Below are 14942 nucleotides of genomic sequence, written 5' to 3' on the forward strand. Positions count from 1 at the left end.
AAATCTATCTTGTGCTCGAAGATATCCTTTAATTTTGTTAGAATATTTTATACTATTCTACTTTATTCTTTATTTTTTTATTTTTTTTATTTTTTTTATATATATATATTTTTATATTTTTATATTTATTTTAGGTTTTAGTCTAGAGTAATTTGTGCACTACTGCTTTTCTCTCTCTAAATAAAAAGCTATGTACAACATATCAGAATATAAGAAGAGAATACTGCATTATATGCTTTGGTTCTCTCTCTTTCTCTTTCCTCTTCAATTAACAAATTTAATATATATATATATATGGGAGAATTATTAAAGATGTTAAAAGCATCCCCCAATTATTAGCACCCTTAGAAGAAGAAAAAAAAAAAAAAAAAACCTATAGCTTGAGTAAAAGATTCCTGAAGTTCAGATATAATGAAAAAAACAGTGGGGATATGTTGATTCTATCGGGTGAAGTAAAAGAGCACACAACGTGTGAATTTTTTTTTTTTCTTTTATAATTAATTTTTTTTTTTTGGCACAGGCGTGCACAGCACGCCGTATGTTGTGTATCAGTACTATGATTCTATCTAGTCATGAAAATAGGCCCATCTGATCTGAATTTAAAAAATACTCTATTTAATACAAAATAATAATAATAATAATAAGATAAATGATTAGTGTCAATATTTTTTTTATATTATCTCATCCGATCTGACAAATCAACCATTAGATTTATAGACATATGTGGACTCCACATAATTAAGTTAATGGTGTACCTTACAAATTTAATGGTTGATATATTGAATTTGTAAAAGTATATAAAAGAAATATGGACAAATTATTAACGTCAATCATTTCTCTAATATAAAATAATGAGAAATGATTTGTGTCAATATTTTTCTCATATTTTTCCTATTTTATCTTACAAATCAACTATTAGATTTGCGGATTTATGTGGACCTCATATAAGTCAATGATGAACCCTACAAATCTAATGGTTAATCTATTGAATTTGTAAGAGAATATGAGCAAATTATTGACATCAATTATTTCTCTAAAATAATATTTATTATTTGCTATCCAAAAGGGAGGAAGTATTCCCTTTTTCCTTGTTTTTGTTTTAGATTTTGTTTAGACTTCAGCAGCAGCGCTCAACTTCCTCCACCGCTTTGGCAGCCTACTCCACCTCGCCATTCATTGTCCTCCCCGATCTTTTGGCTTTGTCGATTTCTGCAAGAGTTCTTACATCGGCTTTTTCCGGAGTAGATCTACATTTTCGCCACCGGTCCAAATTTTATACGTGTTATTATACATTCTTCCCCGGCGCCATCGAGTTCTATAGACAATAGATGCTTTCCCTTCGGTCGGCACGCGACGGTTGTGGTTCGAACGCGCCGGAGCGTGGATCGCGTGAATCTTAAGCGCTTTTGTGTAAGCCTACCGTTGATGTTTGTGGTTTTTTGTTTTAGTTTGTTTATGTTCTAGCTTTCAAGTTGAAGATGAATAATTTTCGGTGTGAGAACTTATCTCTCACTGCCGGTTAAATAAAAACTTTTGTTGTTGGGATATGATCAATCCATGTCTTAGATCTAGTTTGCCAGGAATAGATGTATGCCATAAATAAAGTTTGTACGTGAGTGAGATCGAAGGTCATCGATACGATTTGATTGTTAGATTTTTCGATGTATCGACTTTGTAACCAGAAAGTGTTTGTCTATGTTCTTAAGAGCTTGATGCCATGTGATATAAGAATTTTAGGCTCTAAATCTTTTATGTAATGAGAAGAGGTTTAACTACTATAAAAAATAATAATGCATTTAAATTGTAATAGATTATTTATTTGGTTCCCACGCAGAATGCGTACTGGTAGTTGTTTTTACTTCATATTCAAAACCAAATATTGACTCTCTACATAGAACGTGAATCACACCCACTCGGCCCTACGCGCTATAATTTTCACCCTTTATTCATAAATAGTCAATTAACTTGTTCCACAATCATCATCAACATCATATATATATATATATATATATATATACCCACTCGGCCCTACGCGGTTTAATTTTAACCCTTTATTCATAAATAGTCAATTAATTTGTTCCACAATCATCATCATCATCATCATATATATATATATATATATATATATATATATTAACAATTCTTGCTTTTCTTCCATCTTCTCCTTCTGCTTTTATCAAATATTAAGACTTCGTTTGTTTCAGCGTAAAATATTTTACATCTTAAAATATTTTTAGGATAGTTATTTTATAAGAAAATATTTTACGATGAAAACATTTTCCGTCGTTTGGCGCGCGCATGAAAAATCACAAATATTTTTTATATTCACAACATAAAAATACTAATATACAACAATTTTAAAAAATAAAATATAAAAATACTCGATCGGGATTTGACCAGGACCCGCCCAGGACTTGACTAGGAGCTGCCCGGGACCTCGCAGGGAGTTGCCCGGGACTTGATCCGGACTCATTCGGAACCCGACCGGACCTACTAGGAACCCGCCCAAGACTTGACTGGGACTCGCGTTGGACTTGGCCAAGATCGGCCTGGACCTGTCCGGGACCCCGCTGAGACCTGACTGGGACTTGATCGAGCAAGTCCTGGGCAAGTTCCGACGGGGTCCCAGTCAAGTCCCGGGCAGGTCCTAGTCAATTCCCGAGTAGGTCCAAGTCAGGTCCCAGGCAGGTCTTGAGCGGTTCCCGATCAAGTCTCGGGCGGATCCCAGGCAGGTCCGGTCGGGTCGTGGGTGGGTCCTGGCAGGGTCCCCGGCAGGTCCTGATTAGGTACTAGGGTAGGTCTTAGTCAAGTCCCATCGAGGTCCTAGGCGGGTTCCAGTCAAGTCCCGGTTAGGTCCCGGCGAGATCCCAAGCGAGTCTTGGCGGGGTCCCGAGTAGTGACATCCGCGTCATTAGGCGTGATCCACAGCCGATTGAGCTACCCCTTGAGAACCTTCAACCCATTTAAAATAGTATTAAGTGTCTATAAATATTTAAAATGCACATTAAATTTAGTCTAAGTTAATAAACTGCTATTAATAACGTTAAAAACTTTAATGTGTCTTTTAAATGTTTATAAAAACTTTGACACTATTTTAAATGAGTTTTAGAATATTTATTTTAAACTGATTTGAAAGAAACTTTTATCAAAAAAAAAAAAATTATTGACATCAATCATTTTTCATAATTTAATGTTATGAAATATATTTGTTTCCCCGTCTCTCTTGCATGCTATCTTATCTTTTAATTATGTCGATCTTGTAGCCATACATGATTTGGAACTCTATTCATTATCTTATCATCAATAACTAAATTATTTAATTCCTAGCTTCCATCACGGGCGCATGCAGCAGAGCAGGGAATGACGGTTACTGAAATATAGGAGGACAAAATGGTTTTTTTTTTTTTTTTTAAATTTGTAAAGACTATTTTGTCCTCTTATTTTCCCTAACCATTCCTCTCCTTTTGAGTGAGGGAAGAGAAAACTAGTGGTTAATTAATTAATTCTGCAGCCTCCAAATGAATAGTGAAAATATTATTAAATTATTATAGCAATTAGCAACCATATCACGCATACACGTTCCCCATAGATGAACCATTTCCGTACTCCTCCGATCTAGGACTAGAAGCTACCTACCTACCTCAACCAAAAAAAATAAATTAATAATAAAATTTAAAATTAAGGGAAAGATCATCATATCTATCCATTATATTTTTATTTTATTTGAATTTAATTATTGAGTTTTCAATTTCAAGTATACCGTCCTTAGGTTTTGCCTAAACTTAAAATATGTCTATATGTCACTCTACCATTAAAGTGAACGGTTTGTTATCTACCACGTATTGTATATTTGACACTTCATAAATAGATAAATAATAAAAATCATTTTCTTAACTATCTTTCAGTCATATCCGTATAGTGAATGGGTGAATTTACTGTTAAATTTTTATGGGACCCCCATAAATCTATAAATCCAATAATTAATTTTTTAGATTTACAAAAAATAGATAGTTGAAAGATAGTTGAGAGAATGAATCTAAAGATCAAATGATAAATCTACGTGTCAAATCAAACTTAAAGAGTAAGTAACAAAAGACTTTGGTTTTGTAGGTGTGACATTATATTAAGGTGTTGAGATCTACGTTGACGTGTCAAATAAGACGTGTGGTAGATGACAAAGGGCTAATTTTGACATTAAAGTAATAGAATGACCTATTTTAAATTTTGGGCAAAAAGAGCCATATTCTTGAAATTAAAAGCCCAAAAATTAAATTCAAATCAAACTAAATATGATTTTTTTCCTAAAATTAATAAAAGCTATTTCACTGCTTGCTTTTTCATTATCCTTTTGAAATTACAGTCGTACGCTTTAAGAAAAAGATATGAAATCATCATTATCATTATCATTATCATTATTATTATTATTATTATTAATATTATTATTATTAAGAGTCACTATATATGGAATAAAAAACGTTATCGTGACCGAAAGTAAACTTTAATCGTCCTGTTGGAATTTTCAAAGATCCTGGAACGTGACAATGATTTGGGGACGTAGGACAAAAGTAGTAGTTAAAAGCAAATTAAGCTTGTTAAAAAGAAAAAAAAACAAAAAAAACAAGATAATTGACGCTAGATTTGTCATTATCAGCTGGAATTTGGTCAATTCAAGCAAAATCTCATGCACAAGACTACAATTTTGAGTTCAATGTGAAAATGAAACCCTATTTCTTCACTTCATCACGTGCTCATATATATATTACCAACTTTGAATGTGTCCAACCAACTTAAATTAAATTCATCTGTCTTGATTCTCCTTTCTTTTTATTTTTTATTTTGGAAAAATATAAAAAAAAAACCCTCTAAACTACCGGTCATTTGCAAAGTAGCTTCCTAATGTTTAAAAAGTACTAAAATAGCCCCATAAACTATCAAAATATATCAAAAATACCACTTATTTTTTATATTCATGTAATACCCCTATTCTTTTAACAAATAAAATAATAAAATAATTGTAAAAAAAAAAAAACAAACAATTTTTTTTTTTTAAAAAAAAAGGGTGAATAAATAAATAAAAAATGTTATTTGGAATAAATAATGTAGTTGGCCTAAATTACAAATTGCTTCATGTTATATTAAAGTATAATCAATTTGATAGTTTGATGGACTACTTTAGTACATTTTTCGTAATAAGTGGATCTTGAAGATCTTTTGCCTGGGCTGGAGGCCCGTTGCTGATTTAAAGGCCCACAATTGATAGGGTCGGTTGAGTGGGATAATTCCCTACGGATGTTTTCTTGTGCATGTGCTGTGAAGCTCTAACAGTGTATTAGAGCTTAAAGTTGTGATGTCTCTTTTGGCACAAGAAAATATATTGATCTTCAATTTTCTCAATTTTTATAACTAGTTTGACTTTTACAAAATTCGAGGTGGCTTTGTGAAAGTTGAAGGTACTGGCCACTTTTCTAGAACCCTAATTTTAGTTTTGAAGATAAGGAGGATCTATGATATTTTATGGCTAGAATGTTTTGGTGAATATAATTTATAGGAAAAATTACAGTTTCTCCCCTAAAGTTGATAGCGTTTTTCAATTTGAACACCAAAGTTTCAATTTTTGCAATTCACCTTCACAAAGTTTCAATTTTTTTCAATTCAACCAATATTATCCCAAAATTTTTACATTGTCCATAATTTTTATTTTTTATATAAAAAAAAAAAAAATTGGGGGTGCAAAAATGGCCAGATGGTCGTAGCCACCTCGATTTTTTTTATTTTTTTATTTTTATTATTATTTTTTTTTTATAAAAAATAAAAAATTAGGGGCAATATGAGAAGTTTTGGATACAATTAGTCAAATTGCAAAAAATTGAAACTTTGGGGGGGGGGGGGGGGGGGTGGATTACAAAGAAAATGCTATCAACTTTGGGGGGGTAAACTATAATTTTTCCTAATTTCTAATATCATGGATCTTTGTGGTGGAATTATGGGATGATTTGGAAGAGTTGATCATTGAATTAATTCTAGGGTTTAAGGACGATTTAAAAGTGTTAGGGATTTTTTTGGATGGGCTTTATCCAAGGTATGAGGGTGGACTTGACTCCAACTCAAGTGGGCTGAGCCCAACCCAAGTTAGGGGATCTATAGGATGTGGATAAGCTTATTCAATAAGGAAAGCAACAAGAAATTTCATTAAATTGAGAAAATATCGGATTTGATTAAGTCCTAGATTGAAAGTCATTTTACACACACGTCTCAGTGTTTTGTCATAACTTTCAATTCAAGTATTAGATTGACGTGAAACTAGTGGTATTGGAAAGCCAATTCAAAGTGTAACAAATTTTTCTGAAAAAATACAATTTTTCTAATTCGGACATTTCATATATCAAAATTGCCCCGCGATATGAAATTTATAGCAGGTTAGCACCTTATACAAGTCATGCGCCCCTAGTTTTATGAGTGCTCTAGAGACTTGCCAAAGTCTCATAGGAGGCGGCACCACCTCTACACTCATGGCATGCATCAGGAATGTGTATAGAGAACACCTCATCTCAACTAATAGGGACTATAGACCCATTAAGTGTTTTATGCTTATTCTCACTCACTTTGCATCTTTTTGTTGTTATACCATAGAAAATGTTTTCATGAGTGCTCTAGAGACCTACCCAAATCTCATAGGAGGTAACACCTTCACACTCGTATAAGTGGCATCCATGAGGATGGTTTAGTGTTCATTGTCATGGTCTTACCTTGGTAGTTAGGAAAGTATTTCTCTTTTTTAAAATGCACACGTGAAAATTATATATTTCAAGTATAAGTATTAATTTAATGGGCTAAATTAAAAGAATTTCCTTCGCAAAAAAAAAAAAAAAAAATTGTCCAATAAGTAAAGACAAATTGTAAAAGTGGCGCTTTCGTTTTAAATTGTATGAATTGCTAAAAAGATGGGACAATTTCTAACAAGCCATGTCGATAACACATGTAGTAATGTTAGAAAGAGAACTAAAGTATCTTTGTATCCTTTCAAATGTGAAGTAACTTTTAAAATCATCAATATATCAAAATTCAATAGTGATTTAAAAAATCATGACAAAAAAAAAAAAAAAAAACTCACCAAAATTTCTCACATTGCATTAATACATGACTCTACCTTAACCCAACCGAAACAGATCATCTCCTATTAATTTTAAGTGAAAGGTAAGTTTATTATTTCACCTGTTTTTATTTTTAACAGTTTTACTCCACTTAGAAAAAACCGGCTCTTCTCCTATTAAAATCAACAGAAAAGAATCTAAATACATACCCAACAAATAGTTTGTGCTGTTTTATTATTAATCAAATTATGTTTACGGGTTCACAAGAGGTAGTTTAATCGGCTGTGATCACACCTAATAAAGCAGAAGTTACTAGTTTGAATTTCTCTCCCCCTCTTGTGCGGACATGTCCAAAATATATATATGTTTACAAAATGCACTTTTTTACGGTCGATATGTGCCTTTTTTATTTTTATTTTTTTACTCAGTTATACTATTTTAATTAAATTGTCTGCACTCTGCACACTGCACTTGCAATTATATAATCATTTTTTTTTTTTTTTAAGAAAAAAAAAAATCAAATTGTTGCCAACACATGTGAATCATGTAAGTATGTAAGGCTACATGAATTCTCGAAAGACCCAAGTGAATTGATGGGTGCAGGCTATTTAATGCGGGAAACCTCAAGAAGCATCGTATGCGCCACTCTTCCCGGGAAACAAACACCTCCTGGCACGGATATGCTTGCCCATTCAATATTTATTTATTCATTTATTATGGAATTTTTAATTATTTTTTTCTTGTAGGCGAAGAATATTCGATCTGTAGAAAAAAGAAGAGCGTGGGTTGGGGAGGTGAGTGCAATTAAACGTGAAAAAAGTTGCAGTGGCTACTTGTCTTGTCTTACACTGAAAATGGGACCTCAATGGACCATGGACCATGGACCATGAACCATGGACCATACTCCTATTTAAATTCAGTTTGCCATTATGTGTATATCAAACTTACCCATGTGATCCCTTGCTTGCTTTTGTCTACATTTTGGGACCACTTCAGTGCCCATGTGCCCACTTGCACAACCCTCATATTCCCAAACACAAACCCACCTTTCTTTTTTTACTGCTTTATATATATACTGCCTCAAATGTACCAAGAAAAATGGGTAAGCGAAAAAATGACACCATCATCGAGCAGAATACAAAAAGAAAGAATGGTTTATAAGCGGGACTCACAACAGTATCACATACAGACAATTGTTGAAATATCAACCTACAATTAATGCCAAAAATAACTCCTAGTCAGGGACGGGGTGGACCATATAGGCCATGACCACTCCCAACTCGCAAGGAAGAAAAAAAATTGAAGGTAAAAAAAATAATTTATAAGGTGTATATATATATATATATATCGGCCCCTAGCAACACAATTTATTGGCCCTTGGCTTCTGCCTATACTAAACTCTGCCTCCGTCCCTGCTCCTAATCATTAAGTTTGCGTGTTGTGTTGTCTACACGAGAAATGTTACATGTATTTTTAAGTATTTGCTATCTAATGTACAGTGGTAGTAAAAATCACAATTGATGTGAAATATGCAGATTAATTCGTCCAAATTGTAATAGTAATTTCCATTGCTATACCAGAAAGTAAACACTTAAAAGTATGTATAACATTTCTCTCTCTCGAAATATTTACTTGTGCTTCATTTCATTTTCAAAATTTTGACAACATAAACAATGGGCTAAGAACGTGCTTTAGTTTAGTTGGCTTTTCTCTCCAAGTAATAATGTGGAAGTAGAATCGAAAATTACTTCCACTTTGGCTTTGGGGTTAAACTTATCGAACAATGGAAAGTTACTGAAAACAACAAGAAGATAAAATCACTTATCATGGAAGCAATAAATTATTGGGAAAAGTACACTTAATTCCTAAAATTTTTAACGCTTTTACAATCATCTCCCTAAACTTTAAAAATTCTCAATTTAATATTTCCCACTTAAAAAATTTTACACTATCACCCTTCTGTTTGAAATTTTGTTAAATCATAAGAATTTTAAAAATCCTATCAGGGGTATAAAAGACATTTCACCTATACTCTGTTTGATTTAATCTCAAAACTTAATAATAAGGGTGACATTGCAAACTTTTTAAAGTTTGATACTCTAAATTGAGAGTATTTAAAATTTAGGGGAACGATTGCAAAAGCATTGAGAGTTTAGAAAAATTAAGTCAAGTTTTCCTTAAATTAATTACCAAAAAAGTAAATCATCTCAGAAAGTAGGGTAGGATTTAGATATTCTTGAACTTGATGCTTGGTTTGTGTTATGCAAAGTCACAAGGAGGGTTTGGCATCTTATCAAAAAATAAGTAAAGACAAGAAAACAAAGAATAAGAAGAAGAATTCCTTCTATAAAGAAAATAAAACCTCTCCATGAATTTAATCATTTTAATTTATATTAATTATCGCCTATTTCAAAAGTCTAAACTATTAAAAATAAACGAATTAAATCATTCTAATCTATATTCTAACAATAATTAATCAACGAATTCATTCAAAACTCAAAAAGGGCACCACAACAACTGCATTTAACCAAAAAAAAAAAAAATGTTTAGAAGGTAGGGAGAAAAAGGGAAAAGTTGAGCTCTTTCTGTGCTGGTAATCGACATGAAAATGAGAGACATAATACAAGGTAGATTACCTATGACAAACACATTTGTAGTGGTATGCGCTATTAATCGGGTCGTTTCCCTCCACCGGCACTTGCTCGGCTCTGCACCGGAACTTGCAACCTCTACATTCATTGTAAGTACACGTAGGCGCCGTCGATCCTATCATCAATCTCCTCGAGTTTCTCCTCTTCATTCTTTCATTGCCACCCTATATATATTATCATGTCGGAATTAATAGGCAACAAAAAAAAAAAAAAAAATTTATCGTACTCAGATGTTGTTGTAATCTCTCACCTGCAAATACATTTCTTTTTGTGCGTGTGGTGATGAATGGAAAGCACTTGGACGATGAGTTTCTGAATGGTTTGTAGATCCTGCATGCAACCAAGAACACCAGAAGAATGAAGAGTTTTTAGGAGGAGGGATTGCTTTATTATCTCGGAATATTATAGTAAGTGCAAGAAAGGAAAACCATTGCATGCAGTAGGCAAAAAAGCTCTGTAGAAATAGTAGATTGGTGAAGAGAAAACTGTGGGAAAAAAGATAGTAGCTGATGAGGACCTTGTATAACATATGCTGCTAGGATTAAGGTCAAGAAAAACAACAGTAAGTTGCATAGTTTAATGTTGGACATTTTTTTTCCCCTTGGTATTGGAATAAATTTGAAGGAGATGAATTGGTGGTCAATATACTTGAAGGATAAATATGAGAGAGGGACAGAGAGAGAGAGAGACAGAGAGACAGAGAGAGAGAGAGATGTGTGGTCAATTAATGGCCATAAGAGATGGACTGGCAAAATTTGCAGTGACTCAGAGGAGCACATTAAGAGGTCCCCAACTGAGAGATTGCCTATTGTGGCTAACTCATGAACTTGTATATTAGTTAACATAATTACTAAAATGCCCACATAGTTTTCAACATTTTATGTGTGAACATTACATTCATAAGGGTTAAAAGGGGATTTCAAGTAAGAGAATCATTTGAAGAGACAACTAAGCAGATTGCATTGCAGGGGTTACAGGAATTGTAGTGTCCTGTGGGATTCCTCGAAAGAAATCTGGCCTGAATTTGGTGAAAATTATGAGAAGGCAGATTCTTTCTTGAATAGAATGTGGTCAATGGACCTTCAATGCAAATCCCACCACTAAAATATTTGTACAAATTTCAGAGAACAAATTCTCAAATATGTTTCTTGTGACTTAGGAAATGATGTTTGATCAGGATTTTGTTTCCCACATGTTGCTATTTTTACATTGATGTGCCGGGAGGAGTTTGATACGGGGGAGATGTGCCATGTTGTTTGTGCAGTCAGTACACTTAACCGCCTCCCAATAATCTGATTGAGGATAACATATGCAGGAAATTCACAGGGTATGCCGGCGGTTGGCAATCCAATGCCAATCCTTCCCCTTATTGTGCTAGATTCAAATACCCTTTTCTTCACTAGAAAAAATTAAGGCTTTTGTAACGTGTCTACAGTATTTTGGTTTTCAAAGTGTCATCAAATGGTAACGTGCCAAAGAGTAAAACGTCACTAAAAAATTTAGTGACATGTCAGTGTTCGTTCACACGTCACTAAACATTCACACGTCACTAATTGAATTTTAATTTTTTCTTCTTTATAAAAGAAAGAGGAAAAAAAATTTAAAATTTAAATTTAATTAGTGATTAGTGACGTCACTAATTGAATTTTTTTATTATTTTTTTTCTTAGAGAAAAAAAATTTTAAAATTTAATTAGTGATGAGTTACTGTTCACACATCGCTAACTCTCTCCCTTTTGCTCACACCTCCCTCTCTTTTTCGCCCTTTTTTCTTTCTTCTTTCTTCCTTTCTATTCACGCACACAACAAGAGAGAGACAGAGATTCATGAAACCCACTTTCTTCTCTTCTTTTCCTCTTTTCCCTAAACCACTTTCTTCTCTTCTTTCCTGAAACCCACTCCTCTTTTCCTTTTCTTTTCTTTTCCTTCTCTCTTCTTTGTTATAGAAGAACCCAGATCGTCTTCTCGTCTCGATCTGCTTCCCTCATATCTTCTTCTTCTCGTCTTCCTCTCTCTCTCTCTCTTGCTGCTGTTTTGTGTTCACAGAGGAACCCAGATCGATCGCTTACCTTCAAGAAACAAAACGCAAAACGCCTTGTGAAAAGAAAAGAAAACGTGAGGAAAAAAGTGAGAAGATGAAGATGAAGATTTCAGAGGAAACGTGAGGAAACAAAACACAGAGGAACCTAGGTGTGACAGTGTTGAGTTGGTAGTGTGGAAGATGAAGATTTCAGCTGGTAGTGTGGAAAATAAATAAATAAATAAATAATCTGAGGGAGAAGAAAATTATGAAGAATGAAAAAAATGGAAAATAAATTAAATTAATAAATGGAACAGTGCCACACGTCACTAACCCCCAATGTAGATTGGCAGGTCACTATAAGACGTACATTATTAGTAGCGTGGGCCACCCGAGGTCGGACTCAGCCGGACTTCTAGTTATGAACGGTAGCGTACAATGGTCGGAGTATTGGCATTGTATTATAGGTCCCTCATGAGCACCAACCTTGTTGAAAATGGGTAATATATTAGGTAGACCATATAGTTTGAACTATGATTTAATTCTCATAATGCATATACTTTGTAAGCTTCCAACAATAACATGTCAGTTGTATCATAGTCCCTTAGCAATAGCACTTGAACTGGATCTCAAGCTTTCATTGGTATTATTCAATGGAATTATGATTATCCAATGGTCGTAATGCAACAATCCCTTAAGCTATTATTGTTATGGCTCAATGAGATTGTGGTCGTCTAGCGGCCTTTACGATTGTGCGGCAACAATCCCTTAGGAATAATATATATTGCATCAATGATAAACTGTCACATTATAATGGTGCATGTGATTTATTAACAATTGAGTTCATCATTCAAATGACATGTACATATTGTGCATTTTTACTCACTAAGTCGTTGGACTTATCCTTGTATTCTTTCCCTTCCATTATGTACAACTACGATGTTTAGTTAGCTTAGCTTAGGATGGATCCGAAGAGACACCTAGTCATTATGACGGACTTGGACCCTGTTTGGTTCAAGTCAATGTGGGATGCCCACGAATCTGCTCGTCTAGAGTTGCTCCAGATCATCTTTATACTTTATTTAGTTAAACGTTGGCCTTAGTTTATTTAGAAAAACTATTCCTATTATGTATTATATTTGGAGACCGGTCTCTGACCGATACATTTGGATATCTATCTATGTTATGATGCTTTCAGTTTTGCTCTGGTTATTATGATTGTGGTTTTAAATAATTGTTATCTCTGTCCCTTAGTTAAAAGTTTTCCACAACAGTCTCTCTTTGGAGATGATGAGATCAGAGTCTTGTTTCGAGAAAAATAAGGTTGAGATGTAAACCATGAAGTCAATTATTAGTTAATTGATTTTTCTCGAGCATTACATGGGGGACATGTGAAGCTCATCGTTGTGCAATTATGTTAAGCTGGACTTTCAAGGTGGGGGGAATTGATGGTCTGTCGGCTACTGTAGATGTAATGTCCCAAATAATAATAATAATAATAAAATAAATGGATTTATCTATATTATTCATATTTTATAAAATAATTGTAATTTAAGAAGGGGTCTAAATCATTTTATGTGAAAATCCAAAATCAATTTTGGATTATTTTAATTATGGTCGAATGTTTGAAGCTCCCCTAAAACATTTGACGAAACCCTGGACTCGAACGTTCGAGGATTCCTTGGAAGGTTTGATAAAAACCCTAGAACCGTTAGTAAAACAGTACACTGAATGTTCGAAAGCAGTGCACCAAATGTTCGATGAAGCCTGAAAAATAAATTTAACCTATTAGCCACCTCATCAAGCCTTATCCACTCCACCTACTCCTATAAAAAAGCAACCCCCATGACCCTTCATACCTCATTCATCCCCATGCACCTCACCCATAGTGAGATTAGGAGATTCTAGGGAGAGAATGAAGTGAACCGTGAACCATCCATGTGATTTACCATGATTTTTACAAGTCTTAAGTATGACATAATGCATTTATAATTTATTTTTCTTAAAGTAAACAATTTTCCCAAAAGTTATGAACTTACTATTGTTTTTCAAGATTTATCACGTTAATATAGTATAACGTGTTTTATTAAGTTGTTAGAAACTTTGGTTAAGGTAGGAAATGTGTTAGGTAGGAGTTTTAGAGTTGTGCAAGCATTCTAGTGCCCATCGAATGTTCCATGGCATCTGGTCAAACGTTCAACTATTGTATACCAAATGTTTGATATCGAGGCCTGTAACATCCTAGTGAAATCAATTATCTAATAATTGCCTCAATAGTTCGTCTCACAGCCTTATTCCACTAGGAACAAGACTCATGGATTTCATTCTTTCCGAAAAGAGTTTGTAGCGGAAGACTTTTCACTAAAAGACAGAGATAACTATAATTTAAATTCATAATAAAAAATAACCAGAGTGAAACTTAAAGTATCATGACATAGATAGACCACCAAATGCCGAGGTGAAAGACTAGTCATTCAAATATATTACATACCAGAACTAATTGTTCCGATCATAACTAAAGCCTACACTTAACAAGATACAATATAAAGATAATCCTGATCATATCCTAATGAGTAGCTCGATCAACGTCCCACGCGGACTTGAGCTACACAGGGTCGAAGTCCTCAAAAAATGATTTGGATCAAGTCCTTCACAATGATCGGATGCCTCTTGAGATCCATTTTTAGCTAAGCTATCTATAACAACATAGAATACATATAAGGGAAAAAAAAAATACAACAGTAAGTCCGACGACTTAGTGAGTATAAATGCACATGATGTACATGTCATTAAATGATGAATTCAGTTTTTTTTTAATCACATGCGACATTATGAGGTAATAGTTATCATATGATCATGGATGCAATATAGATATAGTACATGCTATAGTTATGATGGTCATGTCATAGTTCAACTTCATATGGTATACCCAAGATATAACCTCTTCTTAATAGGGTTGGCACTACCCCGAAGGACCTGCAAATAGGGGTGGCAAAACGGGTTGGTGGGTCAACCCGAACCTGACCTGCTTGACCTGTCACCCGTTTAGCCTCAAGCCGAACATGACCCATTTAGATAAATGGGTCAAACAGCAAAACCCAAACACGACACTGTAAATTATTGGGTAACCTGACACGACCCGTTTGACACATTGAAAAGAACGAGTTGTGTCGGGTTGACC

The 14942-nt window shown here is 33.9% G+C and overlaps 1 protein-coding gene across 1 annotated transcript; it reads right to left on the reverse strand.

The window, feature by feature from the left end:
* Positions 1–9563: 9563 nt before the first annotated feature.
* Positions 9564–10467, reverse strand: LOC132167680 (EPIDERMAL PATTERNING FACTOR-like protein 9). Its single transcript, XM_059578690.1, has 3 exons — positions 10260–10467; positions 9993–10072; positions 9564–9906 (listed from the first exon to the last, which is right to left on the reverse strand). Exons 1-3 carry the CDS (start codon positions 10330–10332, stop codon positions 9724–9726), a joined length of 336 nt encoding a protein of 111 aa, XP_059434673.1. The 5' UTR covers positions 10333–10467; the 3' UTR covers positions 9564–9723.
* Between the last annotated feature and the right edge of the window lie 4475 nt (positions 10468–14942).

The sequence above is a fragment of the Corylus avellana genome, chromosome ca1 (assembly GCF_901000735.1).
Source record: "Corylus avellana chromosome ca1, CavTom2PMs-1.0".
NCBI classification, from domain to species: Eukaryota; Viridiplantae; Streptophyta; class Magnoliopsida; order Fagales; family Betulaceae; genus Corylus; species Corylus avellana.